Below are 25,473 nucleotides of genomic sequence, written 5' to 3' on the forward strand. Positions count from 1 at the left end.
TCCACCTCACCCCTTCTTCTCAGCTTCTCCCACTCTTCCTTTCCTTTGAACACAGCCAGCGCCTGTCACTGGAAAAGCCCTTCCTAGTCAATGTTCCTACCATGACAGTTGCTCTGAGCCATTGTCCCTCAACTGTAGAGATGGAGCACATTACTTTGTTTCATATGAACAGGGATCAACTCTCCAGCTGGACAGGAAAAATAGTCCCTCACACCTAGAAGGCATTTAGAGCAAGAGATTCCTTGGAAAGTTAAAAAAAAAAAAAAAAAAGTCTTGAAGCCCAGGTCCCAGACCAAGTAGCCCAGCATCTCTTGGGGTGAGACCAAAGTCAATTTTTTTAACTCTAGGTAATGCCAGGAAGCAGCCATAGCTGAGAATCACCTCTTCAGACCTCTGGAGTCTGCTGCAAACACTAGGTCATTTGAGCCAGGCCCACCTGGAAAGGGATGTGGGACAGGTTGCTCCATTCTAAGAGGAGGAAGCTGAGACTGAGAGGGATGTGTGCCACGTGGCTGCAGCTGGTAGGGCTGTCTTCTGGGTTTGGGGCTTGCAGTGCTGCCTCACTCTGTGCTCACTGCAGACTGCAGAGGGCAGGTTTGCAGGGAGCAGCTCACACAGTGTTGGGCATGCAGAGCTCTGGGAGCAGGGCAAGAAAGCATTGAACACACAAAGGCAAACACCCTGCCTAGTGCTATGGCCCTCTTTCAAGGTTGGAGGACTGCCTACTTGGGCCTGCTCAGCCTCCACCAACTCTCCAGGAGGAGCCTCATGTCACAGGCACCTGTAAGGAGGGGCTGTGAGATCACACCAAAGGAATGACTGAGTTAGGAGTTAGCTTCTGAGGCCAGTCCCCTCCCTCTGGGCACCCTGCATTAATCATGACTTATTAGTTATGACACTTACCTAGCATGATCCAGCCATCCTGTTTACTCCTGACTGAGGGGTTCCCAGGATTCAGGCCTTTCCACTTTAGATCTCAGACAAGATGGTCTCTCTCCTGCCTCTCTCCAATCCTGGTTGACTTTCCCTCCTGGGGTCTCCCCCTTTTACTTTAGCCATTGCTGTTGTTGAGTCTTTGAACGCGAGGGGCATTGAATTATCTGGCTTCCTCTGAGTCCGATTACAACAACTTCACTGGACCTTCGCATCCATTTCTGTTACCCACAAAGGCTGAACTCAAGCACCCTCCCAAAGGCCATTTACCCCATGTTCCTGACCACCTACTATGTGCACAAAGTAGGGGATACACAAGGGTCCCTGCGGGAGAAACAACTATCATTCTCCAGGAAATGGCAAGGCTAGAGGTTGGGGGAGGGATTTCGTGGAGGTGACATGGGGTTGTGGAGTGTCCTTGACATGTGACAAAGGAAACATCTTGTGCAAAAATGCAGCTATGCAGAAAAGCATGACATGTTCCAAGATCAAGCAATTGGGGAGCATGGAGTAAGGCAGGATATGGTGGGGAAGGCTGGGAGGTTCCCTGGAGGGCAAGGAAGGGCTGGCCTGTCACACTGTGGTGCTTTGCTTTAGACAGAGCAGCCTTAGAAAATGAGGGGCACCCACTGGCCAAGATAAATTTGGCTTCTCCCCAAACCAGCTGAGAGAATTAGGTCTCCATTCTCCCCTCCAGCTAGCCTTGGACAGTGATTCCCCATCATTATCTTTTGGATCTGACCCCCCCCCCACACACACACACCACACACACAAAGCTCATGTGTTGAAACCTTAGTGCCCCACGAAGCAAGGTTCAGAGGTGGGGCATTCACACAATAACTGGATCTTGAGGGCTCTGACCTCCTCAGTGAATTATCCCATTGATAGGTGGATGGACCACTAGGAAGTAGGATCCATGCCCTGGAAAAGCTTATCTTCTGCTTCCTGGGTACCGGAAACTGAGTAGCTTTCCTCCACCATGCCCTCTGCCATGATGTTCTGCCTCACCTCAGGCTGAAAACAATGGAGCTGGCAGATCACGAACTGAATCCCCTGAAACCATGAGCCAAAATTAATCTTTCCTCCTCCAAGTTTTTCCTGTCAGTATTTTGGTCACAATGACAAAAGGCTACCACACCAGTGTAGACAGAGGGAAACTCACAGGGATGGCCTGCTCTTGGGTTGAAATTCTTTTCTGCTCTAGGTCATGCCTGCACATTACAATCACTTGGGCAGCACACAATGCCCAGGCTCCACTCTGGGCCAGTTAATCAGAAGGGGTCAAGGTAAAATGCCCTCACATGGCAATTTCTAAAAGCTCCTGAGGGGAACCCAATGTACAGCCAGATGGTAGAGGGACAAAAGGATGAGGTGGGGAGGAAGTGTTGCAGAGGTCCATTTCCTTCTTTTCCCATGCACCACACAAAATGAAAGGACACAGAAAGGCAGGGAGGAATGACCACCACACCTTGAGAAACATTTCCCACATTTGCAGTGTCCACAAACCAAGGAACGACTGAAAAGGGAGTTCTGGAAATGAAACCTCGCTGGGGTTTTGGAGGCCATTTTTGGCTGTTCTCTTGAGAGCTCCAAGAGTAGCCCAAAGCCACTGCTCAGCAAGAAAAGCTGGATCTAAAAAGTTGGATCCAAATCCGTCAGTGTACCTGAGGACTCCAACAGACCAGCCATTAGAAGGGCTATGCCACCCTCTGGTGGCAAAGTGCAGGTACAGCTTTCACCCCCCACTTCAGAAGTTCCCCCAAATCACTTTCCCCTTCCACTGGGAAAATGTTCTAGAACAAAGAATTTGCTATGTGAAGTCTAAATGGTCTGCAACAAATGCTTGACCTGCACATAGTGTCAGCAGGCCACCTCAGTCCCCACACACTTGTGGTTGATTCCTACACCCCAGCTGAGCGTCTCCAAGAAGTGTGGTAGGCAAGCTGATGCAGACCTTGGGAGATGTGGGACAGCCAGACAAGGAGTCACCACTCTGCATGGCCCTTAGAAAGTCACTAAAATTCAGCCCTCTTGCTTGCACATATGAGTAGCAGGACGTATCTTAGAGTTTGTGAAAATTAATGGGGAGGCAGGGGAAAAAAACTTTGCCTGACTTCCAGTAGGGACTATGGGGAATTCAGCGGAAGCCAGTAGCAGTATGGCTCCCGGTTTTCCCTGAGAACAGGTGACACCCCCATCCCACCAGTCAGTAAAGAATTGTGCTGTTCTGCCAAGGCTCAGAGTCCCAAGAGGGATTCCCCAGTGCATCTGAAGGATTTTCAACTTGCATTTGAGGTTTTCTCTGTACCGACATTCCACTGATTTGACTTGTGATCCACATTTTTTTTTTCCACTGTTTTTTTTCCGTATTCTTGTTCAACATTTGCCCCAGCAGTCCTGCGGATTACTCCACTAAGCTACATTCCCAGCCTGAGTTATTTCCTGTTTCAACTCTCTTCTGGAATAAAGGAGGCTATAAATAACTTTATTCTTGGACTTGATGGGTCTTGCTCTTCACACATGTATTCTTTGGTGCTGGGCTTCACTCATGCTAGTCAGGTGCACTACCACCAAACTCCACCCCACAGCTCCTTCACACATGTATTCTGAGTTTACACTTTCAAATGCTATCACCTTTGATTAAGACAAAAGCCTCCTGCAAGACAGTGGTTCCAAAATACACATGTAAGAATGACCTCAGAGACTTAAAAAATGTTCTAATTCAGGTCTGGAATAGGCCCCAGGAATCTGTACTTTAAAAAAAAAAGTTCCCCAACTGCTTCTGAGCCAGCCAGCCCAGTCCTAGGCCATGGAACAGTGTTTAAGAAACTGTCCTGGAACCATAAAAAAGGTTATTAGTGATAACAATGTCAAATTATTTTACAAAGTATGATTTTCTAAATAAAATAAATCTCAACTTTATTCAGCTGATATTTCAAAAACAGAGTGGAAATTCAAACTTGCAAATCAAATTCACTTACATTCAATAGGGAAAGTGGCTTTAGTGAAAAATCCAGCATGAAATTTTCTATAAAACCAGGACTACTGTATTAATTTGATCTTGAATCTGGCTTTTCTTAAAGTGGCCAGACCTGGAATAAACATCCATGTAATAAGGGTATTCAAAGTTCCTCCTGGCAACTCACCTGCTGCAAACCCCAGCAGGCAGCCTAACTGCTGCACCAGGTGGCTAAGGCCGCCTTTTGGAGTTTCTAGCTAGCTCCACCTAAGAATTCACCCTGACCCCCACTAGAGGGCGCTCCTCCCCTAAACTGGGGAGGAGTCTAGGGTCCCCTAGACTGGGACCCTTTCCTGCACTCAGGCCACGCACTTCTTGCTCAGTAGGGCACTGGACACGAAGTGGGAAGGATGGTAGTTCTGTGACAATAGCCCTCTCAGTGCCCCCGAATCACCAGACACAGAACACCATTCCCAACCCCAGGCAGTAAAGACTCACACACCACCTCCACAACTTTTATTCCCAAGTAGGGAGAACCTGCTGCAAAGGTGAGGCATGAAGGTTTATCAAGGCCAGGAATCACTATAAAGGCAGGTGTGGAAACTGGTATTCACTACAAAAAGATGCCCTACCAGCCAACAGGGCCGGGGGTTGGAGGTGTCTGTCTCCCAGAGTTCAAGTCCAAATGGCTCAGTTGCAACTTGCATACCTTCCTCCAAAGTGTACTGTCTGGCAGAATCCTCAGGTGCCCAGGAGACAAGACAGGTCTCTGCAGCCTAATAATCCATTTTATGGACCCTCAAGAGCTCTGTTCTGAGCATGGTGAAGATTTCAAAATGCCTCCCAAAAGCAGGTTGAAGATGCTGCAGCCCCACTGTCCCTGCTTCAGGTCACTGTTTTTGCTCTGCAGGGCTGTTAATCCTTTTCAGAAGGGGTCAGATTCCTCTTTCCTGGAAATCTAGGATCCCTGTTTAGCCCAGAGGGGTAGGGAGGGGTAATGGATGTCTCTTCTGATCAGAAGTCTGAAATTAGTACCCAGAAAATTCATGTTAAAAATCTGTGACAATTAAGAAAATTCACCAAAGGGGGAGTTACGCCACAAATACATATGCCTGAAGAGACCAGTATTGCTACTGAAACAGGTGAGTAAGGGAGGGAAGAGACCATACACAGTAGGAGGGAAAAGAGGCACAAGACAGTTCAAGCTACAAGGAACAAAGACAAAGTGTAAGTAGAATGATCAAGGGTGGAGTTAATACTGACCAGGTTTCTAGTTCCGGGGAATTCTGAGTGTTATGTTGCCTCGCCATGAGGCTAAGCCTTAGGGTTGGTAGGACAGTTGTTCTCTGACAGATGAACAACTACACTCACCAGGTCTTTCTGGTACTTTCAGAAATTTATCACATTAGATAGACTTCAAAACAGACTGGCTTTATAATGAATTCCACAATACTCCAGGTATTGTTACAGCCTTAATCCAGGGCTGGGAAGGGAAAGTTTCTGGTTCCTGGAAAGTCTCACAAGAACATATAATCAGAGACATCTCCAGAGTGACCTACCCTGGCTAGGCAGGTGCTAATGTATTTCAAGGAAGAGAAGAGAGCCAAAGAATTAAGAGATGTTAGAACTAGAGATGAGACTGTAACTGACAAATAACTAACCTTTGCTCATTGCCACCTTCTTAAGACGCAAAGGCCCATCAAAGCCTGGGCATAGGTGCCCAGCTGCAGTCTCTGAGTTTTAAGAGAGCTAACCATTCTAATACTTGGAAAAAAAAAATTGGTGACTCGGGTCTTCAGTCTCCAGACTGAACACTCCCAGGAACACTGGCCTTCCTTCAGGAAGGACAAACGCCCAGCAACCATAGTATGGAAAAGCTTACCCTTATCAGCAATACCTTTAATGTCTCTGCTTCTCCTAGGTAGCTGCTTCCAGGAAAGGATGATGAGTGTTAGCAGTTAGTCATCTACATGTCAGTTGCTGGGGGAGGGTGGCAGGAACAAGAGTTTGTAAACGGATCCACTATAACAGGTGCAGGAAAAGGCCTCTTCCCTCTCCTTTCTGCTCATGCTCCAGCCTATTTATCAGGAGCCTCAAAGGCTGCTGATGACAAGGTGTGAACAGTGTGAATAGTCCTGTGCATGAGGCTCACTGCAGAAGCCTTCTCCAGGTGCACACAGTCATGTGGACAAAGCCATCCCTTCCCTTCCCCAGTGAGAATGAGGGTGAGAGAATCAGAACTTCTTTCACTTTCTACATACCACGCATCTTGGTGGCACTAACTCCCCAAGATGTCACAGAAAAAAGAGCAGTTTGATCACAATTACTCCTAAGTGGTCTTCACAGTTAAGTCAGGCATACATTTCAAAAGGTGGCCTCTAGGCCCTTCTCTCTCTTACGTGCACACACTCACAATCACACAGTCTCGCAGTGGGAACAATGTCCAGCCACTGGGTGTGGCCAGCTCAAGTCAGGTACTGCACCACGAGGAACATGACTACACAGGTGAGCAGCATCCCGCCGATCATGAAGTACTTGTCCTGGAAAGCCCTCTTCTCAATGAGTCGCATCACCGTGTTAGATAAGCCCAGCATGTTGGCAATATCAAGGATCTTTTTCTGAGTCCCCTGCAGCAGACAAGAAGAGATAGAAAACAAAGACTGATTCACTGTGCCAATGGTGGGTGATGGTTATCACGTGCTGGGGCTTTACCAATGGGTTTTCTTGGTCATGCTCTATAAAAAAAAAATCCACCAAAATAGACTCACTCTCCTATAGTCAATTGTTTTTGTTTTTACCAGAGTGAAAGGAGTAGAATTCCTTAAGTATGAATAAAAACCGAATTCCCACAGGGGCAAGAGGGAGCCCTATAGGGGTTGCCCAGGTCAAATGATTTTTAATCCAGGTACCAAAGCAACATAAAGGGAAAGAAACGTCTATATCACAAATGGTGATGAGACAACTGACTACATAACAAATTGTCATTTATATGTATCTCTCCCTAACATACAAACATACACACACACACATCATACATATCACAGGAAGATATCTAAAAACTGGAAACAATTCAAGTACCCATCACCCACAGGATGGTTACACAAATCACATTTTATCTGCACAGTGGAATACTGTTCAGCAATAAAAGGTATCTAGTTGCCACCCATAACCAAACATGTAACTACATGAACCAACCTCAAAAATATCAGAGGGTAGCACACATAAAATAGTAGTATGAATGGTTATATGAATTCAGTAACAGGCAAAACTAATTACAGGTGAAATAAATCAGAATGGTGGTTGCCTGGGATAGTTTGACTAGGAGGGGCAAAGGGATCTTTCAGGGGTGATAAAAACAGTCTGTAACTTGATAGGAGTACGAGCATGATGCTTTTGTCAAAATGCACTGAACTATACAAATAAGCTCTGTATGCCTCACAATATAAACTACACTTCAATAACTATTATATCTTTCAAAAAATATAAGTATTTTCAAATTTAAATATATGTATTTTTAAATTTAAAACTCAATATATATTTTAGAGACCACATTGAAAAACTCTCCCTTGGCTCCCTACCTCCAATAATCCTTGATACTAATCTGCCCACTGTGTAGAGCAGAATCTTCAGGGATTCTACTGAGTATAATGTGTGGGTCAATGTCCACATTTATGAGGGTATGAAGTGGGAAAAGATGGAAATGCAGCAGACACCAACACAAAGACCAAAACCCCCTTATATAAATGTTGCCACTAAAACAAAAGGATATTTTATTCCTAAATCAACAGCCCAAACCATCCAGCCTACCTTTCTTTCTGCTTTCTAATTTTTAAGAACATTTATGAATTTGTTTTTTAAATATTTTTAAAAATATTTCTCCTAGGTATAACAAATATAAATGAATGCAGAGGCAGACCCCAAGTTACTTATATTCACAAGTCACTCATTATACTTGGACAGATGGATATGACTTACCCACATCCATTTTTTCTTTTTTCCCTTCCTGGTACTAGGGATCAAACCTAGGAGTGCTCTACCACTGTGCTACATCCCTAGTCCTTTTTATTTTTCGAGACAAGGAAGGTCTAAGTTGCAGAGGCTGGCCTTGAACTAACAATTCTCCTGTCTCAGACTCTAGTACTAGCAGATGAGATTACAGGTATGTGCCATTGTGGCTCCCACTTTTTTTTTTTAGTACCAGGGATTAAACCCCGGGGTGCTCAATCACTGAGCCACATCACCAACCCTTTTTTATACTGAGACAGGATCTCGCTAAGTTGCTTAGGGCCTCACTAAGTTGCTGAGGCTGGCTTTGAACTTGTGATCCTCCTGCCTCAGCCTCTTGAGCTGCTAGAATTACAGGCTTGCGCCATCTACTTTCTTAAATGAACACACATTCATAAGAGACTAAGAGAAAAGGCCAAGGAAGAAAGAGGAACAGGAGGCATCATTGACAGAAATTCAGAGCCGACATTCTGCCCACACAAGGATTAACCAGCCTTGTGAAGAGATCTCCAGGGCTGGGGTGAGGCTCAGGGCAGAGCACCTGCCTAGTGTTTAAGGTCCAGGATTCCATCCCCAGCACTGCAAAATATTTAAAAAACAAAAAAAATAGAGATGGAGAATGTGCACAGACTCAGGTTAAACTTGTTTGCTACTAGAGAAGACATGAAAGGTGACAGTGAAAACGAGCTTCTTACTGAAGAGCCTGCTGAGTGCTGAAGTGCAGACTAATCAATGTGAGGTTCAAGAATCAAATTTCTAAAATCACCTAAAAGTAACTGTACCTTTCAAAAAAAAAAATAAGTATTTTCAAACACGAACTGGCCTTAATCATTAGGGTGCTTCAGCCCAATTCCTTCATGTTCTTTCCAGCGTTGCTTTCAAATGATTTAGGCAGAAAAGTCCCTGACAGAGGCAGGTGGAAGGAATCAAGAGGCAAAAGACAGGTACAGACTAGGTGTGCAGAGCAAAGTGAGCTAGAAACTTTGAGGTGCAACCCCCAACGCCTAGATAGGTTCCCCAGCACTTCATCACTGCAGGTGGCAGAAGGTGGGTGGGCTCCTCAGTGCCACAAGACTTCAAGGAAGCTAACCTTTGCTTTAATAATAAAGCTCTACCCCCCACTGACTCTTCCATTAGTGTGACATGGAGTCTTGTCCTAAAAGGGCTCTACTCTTCAGCTGAGGTATGGAAAAGAGAGCAGCAGTTCTTTATAGAAAGAGTAGGCTCACCAACAAGTACCTGGTTAAATTAGTACTGAAATTGCTGCAACTGTCAGCAAGGGGGGTGGGGAGGAATGTCTCTGGCTCACCTGACCCTCTCCCTGGTAAGGATGGAGGGGGCTGTTCAGAAATGTATAGAGTCCTGCAGAGCTGACAGGCTCCATGTGGTCCAACAAAAACTAAGATAAAGCTCATACTTTTGAGTGACAGTTTCTCACAGCTCAGTGGATGGGAGTTCTTCATTACAGGGGCCACATCCTGATAACAGGCAAAGCCCACACCCCATCAGCCATCAGGGCTGACACAGGAAAAGGGCATGACACAGAGTCTGTGTCATGTTCCTGTAAACCACTCCCAGGGGGTCAGAATCTTAATGCCAACGGGACAGGGCTTCTAGGAATCCCTACAGCTAATGAGAATGAAGAGTCACTGAGAATCCTCACTAAGTGCTCTAGAAGCTTAGAAGTGATCTACTGTGAAACTATCTACTGCAGTTTTATGCAACCCAAAGACCCACCCATGGGAATTCAGGACTGCAGTAAGGCAGTGCACAATTGAGATCCTAAGGGAAAGCCAGCTAGGGTGCAGCTTTATCTTCATTTGAGCAGAGCAGATTCTATATCAGATCTTCTCAGCCTATTACTGGTCCCCCTGTTGTAGCAGTCAATTCCATGTAGGTTCAATAGATGGGGAAAGACCTGGATACCAAGAGAGGCCACTTTACGGCTCAGGAATTTGGTTACTCTGGTGCTTATAGAAATCCAACTCCAACAGGAAGAATCAAAAACTCAAGGAAAACCCTTGCTGTTACAATATCACAATTTGGGGACACATAATCAAAATGTAAACAGTTTCAAACTGTTGGATGAGGCCAAAACAAAAGGCCTTCTCCCTGTTCTCCAGGAGGGACCCCACCTTCAAGGTCAGTCTCTGGGCCCTCAGTCCCTCCAGAATACTGTGCCCGCCTCCAATGAGGTCATCCATGCCGTGGTGAATGTTGTGGAGGGAGGAGTTAAACTGCAGTGATTCGTCCATTGGTATGGTGGTGGCAGAGTCCTGTGAAAGAAATGCAGGCACTTGATTAACTATGCTTGCTAGTCAGCTCCAGGGGTCCCACTGCTTCCGAGTGTTCTGCCTTGCAGCCAAGGCCAAGCCAGAACAGCCAGAGGGAATGATGCAAGAATCAGAGAACCCAACGGGGAAGAAAAAGCAAAGTGTGGGAGGCCTCCGTTTACAAAGAAGAACAAGCTCGTTTCCTCAGCTTACATTAGTGGTGAAGGTCACTCTTCTGTTACCCAATTATTGCTGATTTCTGCCTCTGTATTATTTCTTAGGAAAACCTATTCCTTCAAGATCTCATTACATTTCTTGTAAAAGCTTTCTATGACTACTAAGAAAGGTGTTCCAAAAGTCCCTGACTTGGCTTCCCCTTAATGCAGCATTAAATGTTTGCTTTTGTTCTTCAGCTGTTTTATCTATAGCTTATCCCTCCAATTAGATTGAGACTAAGGATCAAAGAGCCTATGCTTTTTATTGAAGGCTAATGGTGTTCAGGATGGGAATACACTCCAAAGTAGGCAAGAAAAATGCTAAAAAATGGAGAGAGGCGGGGGGAAAAAAAAAAAAGAATACAGGTTGAGTATTGTAGCAGGTGAGTGATCCTAAATCCAAAATGCTTCTTTAGGTTTTGCAGCATTTCCAATTTTGGATTTTCAGATTAAGGATGCTCAACCTGTACTGATCAAGAGCTTTCTTACTATACAGACTCATTACTGTAAACTCACTCTATCCTCATTCTGTGCATTATTATCCTCATTTCACAGATGAAGAAACAAACTGCAGAAAGAAGAATAACTCGTCCAAGATCATACAGCTGGTAAGAAGCCAGTATGACAGGAATCCTGGTACTAAATGCAAGGCCTGCTCTCTCTCAACCACACACACAGAAGAGAGACCATGATCAATCCTCATGGCTCTCATTTCACCCTAAAAGTGGTCTGTGTACAGAAGCAAGTCATCACCATGTGACAATGTTCTCTTCTCCTTCCCAACTTCTGACTTGCCCAAACTCCTGCCAAGCAATGCTGTTTTGACAATCTACACCTCAGTTCCTGATGGTACAGAGATTAAGCCTTCTTTTCTCTGCTCCACAAGTTCAGAATCATCTCTCACATGCAAATTTTCAATAACTCCTCTAGGAGTGGCACAGCTGAAGGAATCATTTTATTAATTTTCTCACAGTTAGCTCTCAGCACCTTAGTGTTCTACACAGAGCTAATGCTCTGGGTCAAAGGACTCTAGTGTTTGGAAAAAAATATCAATAAGCTGGGTGCAGTGGCACATACCTATAATCCCAGCAGGTCAAGACGCTGAGGCAGGAGGATTGCAAGTTTGAGGCCAGCCTCAGCAACTTACTGAGACTGTCTCAAAATAAACAAACAAATAAATAAATAAATAAATAAATAAGAAACAAAGGGCTGGGGACATAGTTCAGTGGTAAAGTGCACTAGGGTTCAATCCCCAGTACTGGCCCCCACCAAAAAAAAAAAAAAAAAAAAAAAAAAAAATCAATGACAGACTTCTCTTCATTTATTTGATAAGAATTTATTGAATGCCTTTTATGTGCAAATCTTTCTTACCTTCCTACCAGAAAAGTATCACTGATAGGTCATTATCTCCCAGGCACATGTATTATAGCTCCAGATGGCAATGTGACCAAGAAGAAGTTTCATTTGGCAAGTCAATGTTTACTAAGGGCCTACTGTATGCACAGTCACATCAGGCTGGTAAGTAACAAAATAACCCTGAGAGATATCCCTAGCCTAAAATATGCCTGATGCAAGACCATAACTATCAAAAGCCCACACAACAACATTTAGTGTGTCTATATAGAGCACTACATTTTTGAACTGTTGGTCATTCTGACCTGACTGCTTATCCTGGAGAAATAACACCTGTGGAGGCACATTCTGATGCACTGAAGGAAATTTCCTGCAATGCATGGATGGAGCAGTAAGAGTTTAATATCTGAAAAGCGGGAAATGATGTGGATTCTAGTAACAGGCTAAGGAAGCTGACACCTCTATAGAAAATAAACCTCTCTAATAAGGAACAAAATATAAAAACCCCAGACCCACCTCATTTGGTGAAACATGTTATGCAGGTCACAGAAAAGGCCAGTATGTTCTGCAAACATGTGCAGGGACTGATCCTATCAAGACTAAAGGACAGGGACAACGGTGTCTAAGAAATGAAATATGCAAACCATCAGGCCATTTTCAGACTCAAGCCAAGCAGTCCATCCAACACTAAACATCTGTTAACAAATTCCTCTAAATTGCTGTTCCGACTACAGGCAAAAACATTTTAATGCATCTGACACTGGAACCACACACATACACAGCATAACAGCAACTGCCTGGAGGCAGCTTTGAAATGCTGCCTTTTCTACCAGTGGCCTAAGTTCTAATCATCTGTCTCTATCTGATGACAAAAACATTTAGACCATGTGAACTTTCACCTCTGTGCACTGGACAGCTGAACCAGGTAATTTTCACCTCTGCCCATCCCTCAATTTAACTGCTTCCTCTTCAGGTTTCTGATTGGAAAAAAAGAAATTCCAGTCTAGATTTAGTATCAGTGGCAATACACAAAGTCCCCTGTCATTTCCAGTTGGTCTCCTCCATGTCAGTCTGTTTTAGATGTCCTCCTACAAAGATAAAGCTCAGCGACCTGAGCTCAGCCCCAACAATCTGTTGAGCACCTGCCGACCCCCTCGGCTTACATTAGTGGTGAAGGTACGAGACAGAAGCTCCTCTCGCTGTCTCTCCTGCTGCTCCCTGGCATAGCGTCGGTGCTGGAAGTTTCGGAGAGCAGTCTGCAGGTGCTGGACATCATACTTTAACTGGTCAACTCGACTGGAATCAATGAAGAGAGAGATTAAATTCCAGGAACCCAGTGCAGCACAATTTGAGGCAGCCAGGCCTTGTATTCAGGACAGAGGACATTTCCTTACTTTTCCCTACACCACCCCCTGAAATGTGATGTGAACCAATGATGTTGAAAGTAAAGAAGAGGCTTGAGGTTAAAGTGGGTGCTCACACACAAGATTCATCTGCTGGTTTCTGATTCTGGATGCATGATAGGGAACAGGTGACAGGAAGCAGGTTTGATGACCCCTTCCTGACCTTCTATGGATTATATCGCTCTCCTGGAAGAAGCCCAAGGGCATCTTTGAGGCAAAGCATCAATGAAGTTTCATAAAAGTTTAAGGAGCAAGCAGGGGCTGGGTGAAGGCGTTGAGGGTGGTTTCATTTTAATTTCATGGTGGAGTATCAAACGTTAGATCAGTATTTCATTATAAAAAAGACTGATTGAAGTAAGAGCATGATTTCATTTCAAACAAGAACCCAGTGGGAATCAAAGAGCAGAGCCAAACTCCCTGACAATATCAGGCTTGAAGTGGTTAGAGGTCTGGTCAGAAAACAGAACTGGAGGCAAAATTCCAAAACACCACCAAATAGGTACTATATTTCAAGAGACCTTACAAGAGACCTCACAGGCTTTGACTATGAGGGGATAACACTCAAGAACTGTGCCTGTTGGGGGAATTTATCTTTGCACTTAGTTTTTCAACATGTTCATGTATTTTCAGAATATTCTACCACCTCCCTGGAAGGAAGGCCTTCCCTGGTAGCCTGGGGATAAGGGCAGTGTCAAAGGTCAGCACTTACAGTTTGGCATTCTGTCTTTTGTTAGGGGGTTCCTTGCTGGACAAAATCTCCAGACGTTCTAGATGGCTGAATATCTGGTCTATGCTTGCTTGGATTTCATTTTCTACTACTGCACAAAAGAGAAAAAAAAGAATAAATGCTGGAAAAGATAGTGAATTTAAATTAGAATGATAAACCAAACATATTTTCCCCATATCCAATAAACTAATAATGTATTTCAAAAGGAGAAGAATGTATACACAAATGAATAATGAAAGAAAATCCAAGATATGCTAAAAGCGTTGTTTCAAACACACTCAAACACACACACACACACACACACACACACACACACACCTGTTAATGCCATAACAATGACAATTTTTTAAAAGCTAAAGGTAGATCTATAGAGATATACTTTTAGAAAATAAAACATTAAAAGGTTGTTCAAATAAATATTTTAAGCTAAGTTTTCTTATGTAGGTCTCTTTTCCTTTGAGATAGGTCTCAGATATAAAAAATACCTAGTAAAAAGAATGCCAATTTTACAGTAATAAAGTTAAAAAAAGGCACAAAGGAAAGAGAAGATTAGTATGGAAACATAAGGAGAAGAGTTCCCTTAAGGCTTTCTGTAAGAATGGGTGGGCTGAGCTATACCGAAGCCCCCAAAATAGATCAAATATCAACAGGAAAGGCCTAGGAAAGAATCCAGAGGTAAAAAGATTTGAAAAATACAGTTATTTTCCTTATCCCTTTTGATAAAGACAGTCAAAATGACCTCTTTTCCATTTCTAATCATGTAACAATGAGATTGCTGGGAAGGCAAACAAAGTCCAGTGGACAGAAACTGAATTATGCACACACACAAAAAAAGTACAGGCTCCTTGCCCCACCAAGAAGCGTCAGCAGGGGCACTGACTGCCCCTTCCTGGGTCTTTGCAAATGCAGCAAACACGAACAGTTGAAATTAAGATGCTGTGGGGCACAGAGAGAAAAGGTGCTCCGAGCTGTGGACAGAGACAGAGAAATGGCATGGCAAGAGCCAGGCAGTGGGGTGACAGGAGCTTCTGCAGAAGTGTCTGCATGTTGACCCAGAAAAGGGGCCCTTTCTTGGAACAGAATAAAGCCAAATAACAAAACCCAGCAAGTTTCTCAAAGGAAACCACGGTGTGGGAACTAAACTAATTAATATTGCTATTCGTTTCTGAATAATCCTCCTAAAAAGCCAGAGTTCTCAGCTTAGAAGAAATGGCCAATCCCAGTTAAACATCTCTGAATTTTTAAGGAGTGCATTCCTCTAAGGACTAGGTAATTAGATTAAGACAGATGGGGGGAAAGAACTTCCATTCCCATAGGGCCATGTCAGGTTGAGTGGAGGGGTAATGGGGGATAAGACTTGTGGGATTCCAAAGGGTACAATCAAGGAAATCAGTGACTTTGCCATAGGGTTTTTTTGTCTACCCTAACAACAAAATTCATTCCACACTGAATCATTAAGCCCTGAGGCAGAAGCAGTCAGGAAACCCAGCCCATTAGCACCGTGTCATCAGAGAAAGGACTCTGGTCTCCGTAGTTAATTACTCACAGTGCAGAGACTGCTTGTCTGCCGTCTCCAGGCGTCCCATGTGAGACTGGATCTCGTGGACCTGCCTATCAAAGGAAGAGGGAGGAAATGAGTGAGACAGGAATAATCAACAGCACTTCAGTGAGGAAAGACAATTTTTCTGATGCCAACACGTAACTGATTTAAACTGACAGCACTGCTGAACTGAAAAATTTGTATGTGATGCTTTGGGCCACATGTTTCTAATAGCCAAACACTAATATTAATAATACTGATAGGCAGCATTTAGTGAGTGCATACTGTATCCAAGACACACTGCTAAGTCAATAACCCTGTGAAGAAAGTACAATCATTGTCCTCATTTTATAAATAAGATGACTGAAACCAGAAAGGTTATGTAACTTGTTCGAGGTCACACAGCAAGTGATAAACTCAGAGATCCAACCAATCCCACTATCTGCTCTATGACCTAATGTGCTGAGCGCTGGTGTGTACTAACAAGAGTCAAAGGGCAAGAGAGATAGAATCCCTGTCCTTGAGAAACACTGTAATTAGGAATGACAGGCCAGATAGACATGAAAAAGCTCTGAGAAGATTTACAAGAAAACCAACACACATAAATGTAAACAAACAGAAAGTTGAGGAGCTTTGCACAGTGGTGTAAAGCAAAAGCAAATAGAAGGGCTGAGGCTGAGAAAGTGTAAGCTGGGAACTTTTGTGAATGAAAGAGTTCAGAGCAGCATTTTAAAGAAAGACATGATTTAGTGAAGGGAGATATTAAGAAAATGATATGCCAAAATGCACACATGGCATGCTGTGTGGGTCACTAGCAGGGTGGCCTACTTGAAGGAGAGTTGGTCGGAGAGAAGGATGAGGAAACCGTGCAGAAAGGCCTGAAAGACAGAATCTCCTGTTTGGTAAACATTCGTCCCTGGCAATAGGAAGAGACTGCCATCTGATTTGGAAATGCAACAGGATCCCAGATACCAGGCACCAGAGCACTCTGGAGGCTTTTCAGAACTTGGCCAAGGTCACCCTCAGAACACTTCTTAGTAGTCCCCCATCATCAGTCCCTGAAATATTACTTATGCTAGCCCCCATAGCCACCTCCTGGAGCTTACAGTCTCTTCATATTGAAGCCCAAGTGAAAAGGGCCTCATCCCCAGGCCTGAAGGAAAAGGTCACTAATCTTCCTTCATGGTGAGAACAATTGACTGTTACCCTAAATTTACCAATGACAGTCAGCCAGGAGCTCAACTTTGGTTTAAGCTTGCCTCCAGTTTTTCTGGGGCCTCCTTGTGGCTTCTAAATATAACTCAGGACACCAGAAGCTAGGCCACCTGTCTAAGAACTTCCAGAGTGTTCCCAGGCAAGACTGCAGCTAGAAATCACTACTAGAGTCTGCAACCAGACAGCTGCTTCAGTAAGGTAAGTCCAGGATATTTTGGAATGAGGGGATGTGGAGGTATGGAGGCTGATACAGAAATGCAGTTTGACCATGTGGAATCACCACGTGGAACATCTGGATCAGGGTAACTAAGAGAACGGCAACAGAAGACAGCAGAATTAGGACTTTACTGAAGGCCTGGATGTAGGCAGGTAAATTTAATAAAGCAAATCAGAAAGTTGACAGCATTATCAACAGGAACAGCAACATAAAAATACAAAAACTGGTGCGGGAGCAAAAACCAGCCAAGATGACTCTGAAGACATGTGGAGTATCACTCCTGTTATTAAGACCTATTATAGCCGGGCAACATGGTGAACACCTGTAATCCTCGGGGCTCTGAGGCAAGAGGATCATGAGTTCAAAGGCAAGGCGTTACGCAACTCAGTGAGACCCTGTCTCTAAATAAAATACAAACTAGGGCTGGGGATGTGGCTCAGTGGTCAAGTGCCCCTGAGTTCAATCCCTGGTACTCACCCAAAGATACTTATTATAGAGCCATAATAATTAAAATATAGTAGCAGTGCAGGGTCATATGGACAAAGATAGACAAACCCTAACCTTGCCCTAAGAGGAAATGGTCCCACGTATTTGGGAAGTTGGTGACATAAATCAGTTGAAAAATAATGGACTACAGTACATGCTGAAAACTCAATTTATTATCCATATAGAAAAAAAGACACTTTATGAAACACACACAAAAACTCAAGGTGGCTTAACACCTAAATATAAAAAGCAAGGCTTTCAAACTTTCTGAAGAAAATACAGGCATATATAAATGCCTCAGGTTAAAGAAGGATTTTTAATATTATGACAAAACCCAAAAATCACCTCAAAGGAGAAGACTGGAAATTTTGACATTAAAATGAAACAACTTCTTTATACCAAAAGCACCACAAACAACAATTTAAAGGCCAGGCATGATGGTGCACACCTATAATCCCAGTGGCTCAGGAGGCTAAGGCAAGAGGATGATAATATGTTCAAGGCCAGCTTCAGCAATTTAACGAGACCCTAACAACCTAGTGAGACCCTGTTTCAAAATTTTAAAAAATAAAAAGGACAAAAAGGACTAGGGATGTGGCTCAGTGGCATCCCAGTCACTCTTTAGTACCCCCCCCCCAAAAAATTAAAAGACAGCAGACTGGAAGATAGCTGCAGAAGATAACAAAGAATCAATGTCCAGACTATACAAAGAATTGCTCCAAATTAACAGGAAAAGTCAAACAAAGAAATTTTTTAATAGACAAAGGGTAAATGAAAGAAAAGGAAAGCCATATGGCCAATAACTCTATGAAGAGATGCTAGACATTACTAGTAACGCAGGAAAACATGTCAAAAACAATGCTCCCCTCAGACTGACAAGTAGTTTAAAGTGTGAGAACATACTACTGACATGGATGTGGGGAACTAGAACTCTCATACATGGCTGGTAGGATTATGAACTGGTAGAACACTTTCATGGCTTTCTGACAACATCTAGTAGAATCAGTAGACATCTACTCTATGACCTCACATTCCACCTCTAGCAATATGTCCGATGCCAGAGAGATCTGGCATACAATGAGGAGGCATTTGCAACAGCTGTTCATCCAGGCCCATAACCCACCATGAATAATTCTAAAATTCAAAATGTTCTCAAATTCCTAATTTTTTATAAGTCTGTAGCAAATTAATTCAGTGGTGAAAAATGATCAGACATGAATCTATGGTCTTTGTTTATTCCACAAAGTGTGAAATTTTACAGCAGTTTTTCATGTATCCTGTGGTGCCCTGATGTTTGGGATGTTACATGATATAGGGTACATGTACCACATTTCTTTCCTAAAAGCTGCAACACACTTGAATTCCAAAGTGGTTTGTTCCTAAGGATTTCAGATAAAAGACTGTGGACTTTTATAGCAAAAAAAAAAAAAAAAAAGAGTTACAATCCAAGTGTTCATCAAAAAAGGAAATTAGTAATTCGGCAGTTTAATTAAACTATACAAGCAGTTTAAACAAAAGAGACCTATGCATATTAACACATACAATAAGTCTTTAAGAAAAGACAATATTAAACTCTAATACATCAGTATCTTTTTTAAAAAATTAAAATTAAACTAAAAAACACATCAAACAGTAATATTGCTTGTGGATACAAATATAGGAAGAATAAAATAATGGATAAGAGGGTGGCTATCTTTAGGGCTGAGGAACAACAGGTGTGGAGCTTTTAATTTAACTTCTGTCTCTAAATCAATAATGTAAAGCACCTTTTTTTTTTCCCAAACAAAATGATTAGGCTTATTTTTTCTAAACTCCATTAAAAAAAGGAAAATGGATTTAAGACAAACTCAAGTACAAATAACAGCATTTGAAAATATATTTTAGAAACAAGCAATAATTATTCTACAAAAACATACATCAGAATTAAATTTGCAAGAAAAACCTGACACTTGAAAAAACTCAAACCCATATGGGTAAGACAAAAGGCAACACAATTGACATTTCCCTGTAGAATCCCTAGGTGGAATGAGGCTAGACATGTATTGTCAGCAAAACACAGGTATTAATGAGTCCTGACATATGAGTTTTGTTATTCTCTATCTTTGTTTGAAATATTTCATAAATAGAAGTTTTTTCAAATGTTAAGTCAATGGTTAATGAGGATCATTCATTCATTCACACATTAAACAGACCATGCACAACGGTCCATGGGCAATTAGGAAATGAAACCACAGATTTGTCTACAGTGAGAAAGGAATGATACATTGAGAAGGCTACAACAAATTTGTGTTGATTTTAAGAGGAAATGGCAGTTTCTAATATCTTACGATAAATATTTCTTGATGATACTACAGATTGAGGGATTCACAACAGGCCAAACAATGACACACAAGGGAACAAGGGATACTAGGGAAGATTTCTAGTGTTCATCATGGGCTGCCTTAGAGTTTGTTTGTTTGTTTTAAATATTTATTCTTAAGTTTTAGGTGGACACAATATCTTTATTTCATTTTTATGTGGTGCTGAGGATTGAACTCAGTGCCTCGTCATGCTAGGTGAGCACTCTACCACTGAGCCACAAACCCAGCCCCTGCCTTCGGTTTTTTTTTTTGTTCATTTAAAAAAAAAAATCAACTTATGATTATGAGTTCACATACAGAATGTTCTATGACAAAAAAAATACTAACATTTTCATTTAGGCTTAACAGTATAATGAAAATGTGTCAAGGAAAAAAAAAACAACTTTGCCTTTAATTTTTTTTTAAGTGAACAAATATAGACTGGCATTCAATTCTGGGAGTCATCTGTTAAAGGTTTTCCCCAATAGACAATGAGGAGGATGACCAGGGTTTAGAAGTCAAAGGATGGTCCAAAGAGCTCATGATACCAAGTCTCTGGGAAAAGAAAGAAAAACTCACTAAAATGGGGTGCTGGTGTTCTTCAAATATTGACACAAGAGGGGAGAAATGGGCTTGCTCCCTGTTGATGCTTCTTCAGGGAGACCCAGAACCAAAAGGCCCATGTTTTCAAGACAACAGATTTCAGCTTCATAGGAAAAAAAAACCAAGAACACAGAACACTTATGAACTCTCTTCAAGAAAAGAAAAGAGGGCCGGGCGTGGTGATGCACCCCTGTAACCCCAGTGGCTTAGGAGGCTGAGGCAGGAGGATCGCAAGTACAAAGCCAGCCTCAGCAACAGTGAGGTGCTAAGCAACTCAGTGAGACACTGTCTATGTCTCTAAATAAAAAATACAAAATAGGGCTGGGGATTTGACTCAATGGTCAAGTCCCCCTGAGTTCAATTCCTGGTACCAAAAAAAAAAAAAAAAGGCAGGGAGAGATCACTCCATATATATGTATGTGTACACACACACATTTTTGTACCAGGGATTAAACCCGGAGGCACTTAACCAATGAACCACATCCCCCAGCCCCTTTTATTTTTATCTTGAGACAGGTCTCATGAGTTGCTAGCTTTGAACTTGCAATTCTCCTGCCTTAACATCCTGAGTCACCGGGATTACATGGTGGGTCACTTCATATTTAAACATAGATTACATGGACTGTCTTACAAAGGTCTTTTAGACCAAAGTCAGAGTTGGAGTGGAAAATTGTGCCAATCCCTTTTATGTCTTAGATTGTATAAGACAGCAGGAGAGATGTTAATAATACCTCAAAAACATATTTTTACTAACTTTGGTTTTGTAAGCTAAAAGGATAAACTTTAAAAATTTGCAAAAAAATTACTACTTCTCCCATTTAGTTTCTAATTGCTTTGAATGAATTAGAGAAGATCAGCCTACATGATTCCAATCTCTAGATTCATTCCATGCTAAGAAATAAATGCAAAACAACAACAACAAAATAATAACACAAGTCCGACAGGCATGGTGGGAACTACAATATGATAAGTGGAAAATCTGTTTTAAACTAAACTGGGAATTCAGATAATACATGCATAGCTGATAAAGAATAGATGACACTTAAGTATGACCCGAGAGGGTAGATATGAGAAAAAAGAAGTTTTAGCCCTGTTTAGCATGGGGTCCACAACAGGCTTGGGTGATAATAATAACCAAGCAAAGACCTAGAAGAAAGTAAGCAAAGGGCACTGTTGCTGCTTTAAAAAAAAAAAAAATAAAAAGGTTTACAAAGGATGTAGGAAGGGTTTTAAATGAAACCAGTCTTCCACAAGAAGATCCACCACACAGAGCCACTTTGCAAGCACGCTGCCTCCCACCAATACCAGCAGGAAACAGGGTTCCGGAGTTAAAGGATCTGGGTTAAAGGTCTAGTTTCACTATGTACAAGCTCAGGGACACAAGTCATTTATTTTCTAGGTGTCTCAGTCTCAACTATAAAGTAGGGATACTAATAGTAATGATTATCCAAAGGATTATAGAACCCAACGCAATATGAAAATGCTATACAATATACACAGCCTTGCGTAACGCGTTTTTTATTTTATTTTACTTAAAGTAATGGGAACCACCTAGTCATTTTTAATTCCACAACTCCATCTACTGTCTTTACATCATGAGAATGCAAATTTGAAAAGAAAAAAAAATGCTTTTGAGATATGTAAAAATTCTTAAACCCAGGTTCTCATCAAAATCACTTAGAAGGGGCTGGGGTTGTGACTCAGTGGTAGAGCACTTGCCTATATGCGTGAGGCACTGGGTTCCATTCTCAGCACTGTATTAAAATAAATGAATAAAATGAAGGGCCATCAATGTCTAAAATAAAGATTTTTTTTTAAAAATCACTTTGAAAACTTATTTGATCAGAGCTTCTCATGCCTCAGACCTACAGGAGGATGATCTGAACTACACAGGGGACAAACATGGGCACTGTTACAACCACTGGAATCTCAAAAACCCAGCCACTAGCCCTATATAAAGTTAGCCTTTATGAAATATTATTTAAGTGTACAATATTTATTGTTTTTTAATCTCTTTTTTTCATTCATTCATTGTTCAGGTAGTTCAGTTTTCAAGATAAAGTGCTGATTTAATTCAAATGTACTTTTATGCACATGACAAGAGATAAATCACAAATGGGGTTCAAAGTTCCAGAAAAATTAATCTTGTTACTATTGTGTCAATTCAGCAACTAGCATATTATTAACTTTAAAGCACTGTAAAGCCCACTGAAACTTGCTACTGTAAAAGATTTGCCCTTTCTTAGTAACACAAACATAATTTTGTTTCATTCCTTTTTTTTTTTTTTTTGGTGCTGGAGATTCAGCCAAGGGGAACTTTGCCACTGAACTATATCCTGGCCTAGAATCTGCAATCCTCCTGCCTCAGCCCCGAGAGTTGCTGGGATCATAGGCATGTGCTGCCACTCAGCCCAGCTGTTTTATTGCTTTTCTAAATGACTCACAGGGTAATTTTTTAAAGTTCCTTCCTACAATTTTTATTTAAGAATAAGGTTCCCCAGGGCAAATGCAAATTCTGTCATTACAAGGTAGTTTCTGTATTTTCCTCCACCCAAATCAAACATTTCATTGCCAAAGTAAAGTGCAAGAAACCCATAAACTTAGAAAATAAAGGGCTAGCCAGGCGCAGTGGTGCACTCCTGTAATCTCAGCTACTTGGAAGCTGAGCACAGCCTGGGCAACTTAGCACTTGTCACAAAATAAAAAATAAAAAGGACTGATGGCTCAGTGATAAGAATTCTCTTGAAGAAGAATGAAATTATGGCACTTGCTGGTAAATGGTTGGAACTGAAGAATATTATGCTAAGTGAAATAAGCCAATCTCAAAAAACCAAAGGCCGGATGTTTTCTCTGATATGCAGATGCTAATTCATAATGGGGGGTAAAGATAGAGATATCTTGGACTAGACAGAGAAGAGTGAGGGAAGGGGGCATGGGGGTCAGAAAGATAGTAGAATGAATCAGACATTATTACCCTATGTGCATACATGATTACATAAACTGTGTAACTCTACGTAATGTACAACCAGACAAATGAGAAGCCATATTACATTCATATATGTGTCAAAATGCACTGTCATGTATAACAAATAAAAATATATATTAAAAAAAGAATACCCCTGAGTTTAATTCCCAGTACACTAAAAGTGAGAGCGAGTGAGTGAGCACACACACAAAGCATGAAGAGCAAGAGAATCATCATCCTCTTATTCCTAATGCTTAAGCTTGTTGTGAATTCTCCTTAGTGAATTTTATTTCATTTCCAGGCCTAGCAAGTGTGATTTTAAGTGTTTCCACTACATCAAAATGATAGCATAAATCTGAAAGTTCTTAAAATGGGATAGGTATAGGTATACATCTCAAAAAATTGAAAATGGACAAAAATAGCATCATTCTCAATAGCCAAAGGTGGAGTGTCCATCAATGGATAAACAGACAACAAAATGCCCTCCCTAACATATAATGAAATATTATTCAGTCACAAAAAGGAATGAAATTCTGATACATGCTACAATATTGAACCTTGGAAAACATGCCACCAGAAATAAGCCAGGCCACCCCCCCCCCCAGAGAGAGAGAGAGAGAGAGAGAGAGAAATTGTATGATTTCACTTCAGAAAATAGAATCAAATTTACTTGAGGCTCTGGATAGGAGGAATAGGGAGTTACTACTTAGTAGGTACTGAGTTTCTGTTTAGGTTGGTGAAAAAGTTCTGGAAATGTATAGTGGTGGTATAATTCTGTACTTAATATCACAGAATCATATGCTTAAAAAGAGTTAACATGGGAAATTTTGTTATGTATATTTTACAAAAGAAAACTAAAAATATATTTTTTTAAATAGGATAGGTATGGTTCCACATCACCATACTCAACTACTTCCAACAATGCAGGGCAATATGACTAAAGGACACACCGAGGAATTTTAGTTATGAGAAACTAAGTCAATTATATTTCTTAAAGGTAAGCTGTAATCAGATATGACTGACAAACACTGTGAATGCTACCTGTATGGTAATTTCTTTGTATTAAAAAACATAATCTTTGGCAGATATCAAAATCAGAATAAAAATAACTTTTCATTATTCCCCTGACTCTTCGCCTTCCCCACGGTTTAGTGAACTCCTAGGGGCGAGGAGCCGCGTCTGCTCCGTTCTCCCCCGAACTCTACCAACCCGAAGCACCGAGTTGCCAGGTGCTGGAGGAAGTACTACGACCTGCAAGTGCCACTACCCCTTCGCCCAGTCCACTCGACAGGCAGTCACAGCTTGCAGACCCCAGAGGCCCTTCGGCCCAACGTCTCCGGAGCCCCAGACTGAGCGGGCATCCCGCCAGGGGTTGAGAACTTCCGAGCGTTCCCGGCGGAAGGGCTCGGCCTGTACACGGGTGTCCGCCCGAGACCCCAGCCCCAGGGGCCGGCCTCGCCTGGCCTAGCCTCCGCCCGCTCCCCGACGCTGCCCTCACTTGTGCGTTTGTTGGTACAGTGGCTCCATGTCGCCGGCCCCGCCGGCCCGGGCTCTGGCTTTCTCAGAACACGTCCTCAAAACTTCCCATCCGGCTTCCGGCTTCCTGTTTCCGGTCGCAGGACCCACCCCGCCTCTCCCCTCTCGTTAGGGCGCCCTTGATCGCGCCTTACTGACTGAGGTTTTGGGATGGAGGAGAACGAGAAACAACCGCAAGGGAGGAAAGAACACATGTAGCTAGAGGCTCGGCCTCACGTCGGGGCCGAGGGGGTGAAGGTTTTTGCCAAGGTCCAGCTGCAGGATTGAGTCAGGTTTTGAAAAGGACAGCCGCGGAGTGAGGTCCTGGTGTGAGGTCCTCAAAGCAAAGCTGCAGACGCGGCTCTTGACTGCGGTTTTCGGCTTGTCTTCTCTGACCCTGCGATTGCGGATCTTCACCGGGTTCTCTGGCTAATTCTTCCCCTGTATTGAATTTGTCCGCTCAGTCGCACGCCCATCTCCCTCCTCCCCTTCCCATTTTTCCAACCAATAAACCCGCATTGAATGGAACCCGCATTATCTGGTGTCATGGGTGGTAACGGGGAAAATCCGAGTTCCTCCGGCCCTCAGAGAGGTCGCCGTCTAGGAAAGGAGATAAGCTATGTATACGAATAAACATTCTAAAAGGTAGAAAATCCGGAGAAAGCCCAAGAAAATTGGCTGAGCTAGGGTTGTGTTCGGTGGGAGATTCAGGAGACTTGAAGAGG

The 25,473-nt window shown here is 42.5% G+C and overlaps 1 protein-coding gene across 4 annotated transcripts; it reads right to left on the bottom strand.

Moving 5' to 3' along the window:
- Positions 1-3,866: 3,866 nt before the first annotated feature.
- Gosr2 (golgi SNAP receptor complex member 2) lies at positions 3,867-24,820 on the bottom strand. 4 transcript variants are annotated; one of them, XM_077800518.1, is made up of 6 exons: positions 24,732-24,820; positions 15,415-15,479; positions 13,851-13,956; positions 12,902-13,034; positions 10,033-10,173; positions 3,867-6,519 (listed from the first exon to the last, which is right to left on the bottom strand). In XM_077800518.1, exons 1-6 carry the CDS (start codon positions 24,758-24,760, stop codon positions 6,358-6,360), a joined length of 636 nt encoding a protein of 211 aa, XP_077656644.1. In that variant the 5' UTR covers positions 24,761-24,820; the 3' UTR covers positions 3,867-6,357. The 4 variants fall into 4 exon arrangements, with proteins under 4 accessions (XP_077656644.1, XP_026264045.1, XP_077656645.1 ...); XM_026408260.2 differs by having other exon boundaries at positions 13,851-13,959; XM_077800519.1 differs by lacking the exon at positions 10,033-10,173.
- Between the last annotated feature and the right edge of the window lie 653 nt (positions 24,821-25,473).

This window comes from Urocitellus parryii, chromosome 7 (assembly GCF_045843805.1).
Source record: "Urocitellus parryii isolate mUroPar1 chromosome 7, mUroPar1.hap1, whole genome shotgun sequence".
NCBI lineage: Eukaryota > Metazoa > Chordata > Mammalia > Rodentia > Sciuridae > Urocitellus > Urocitellus parryii.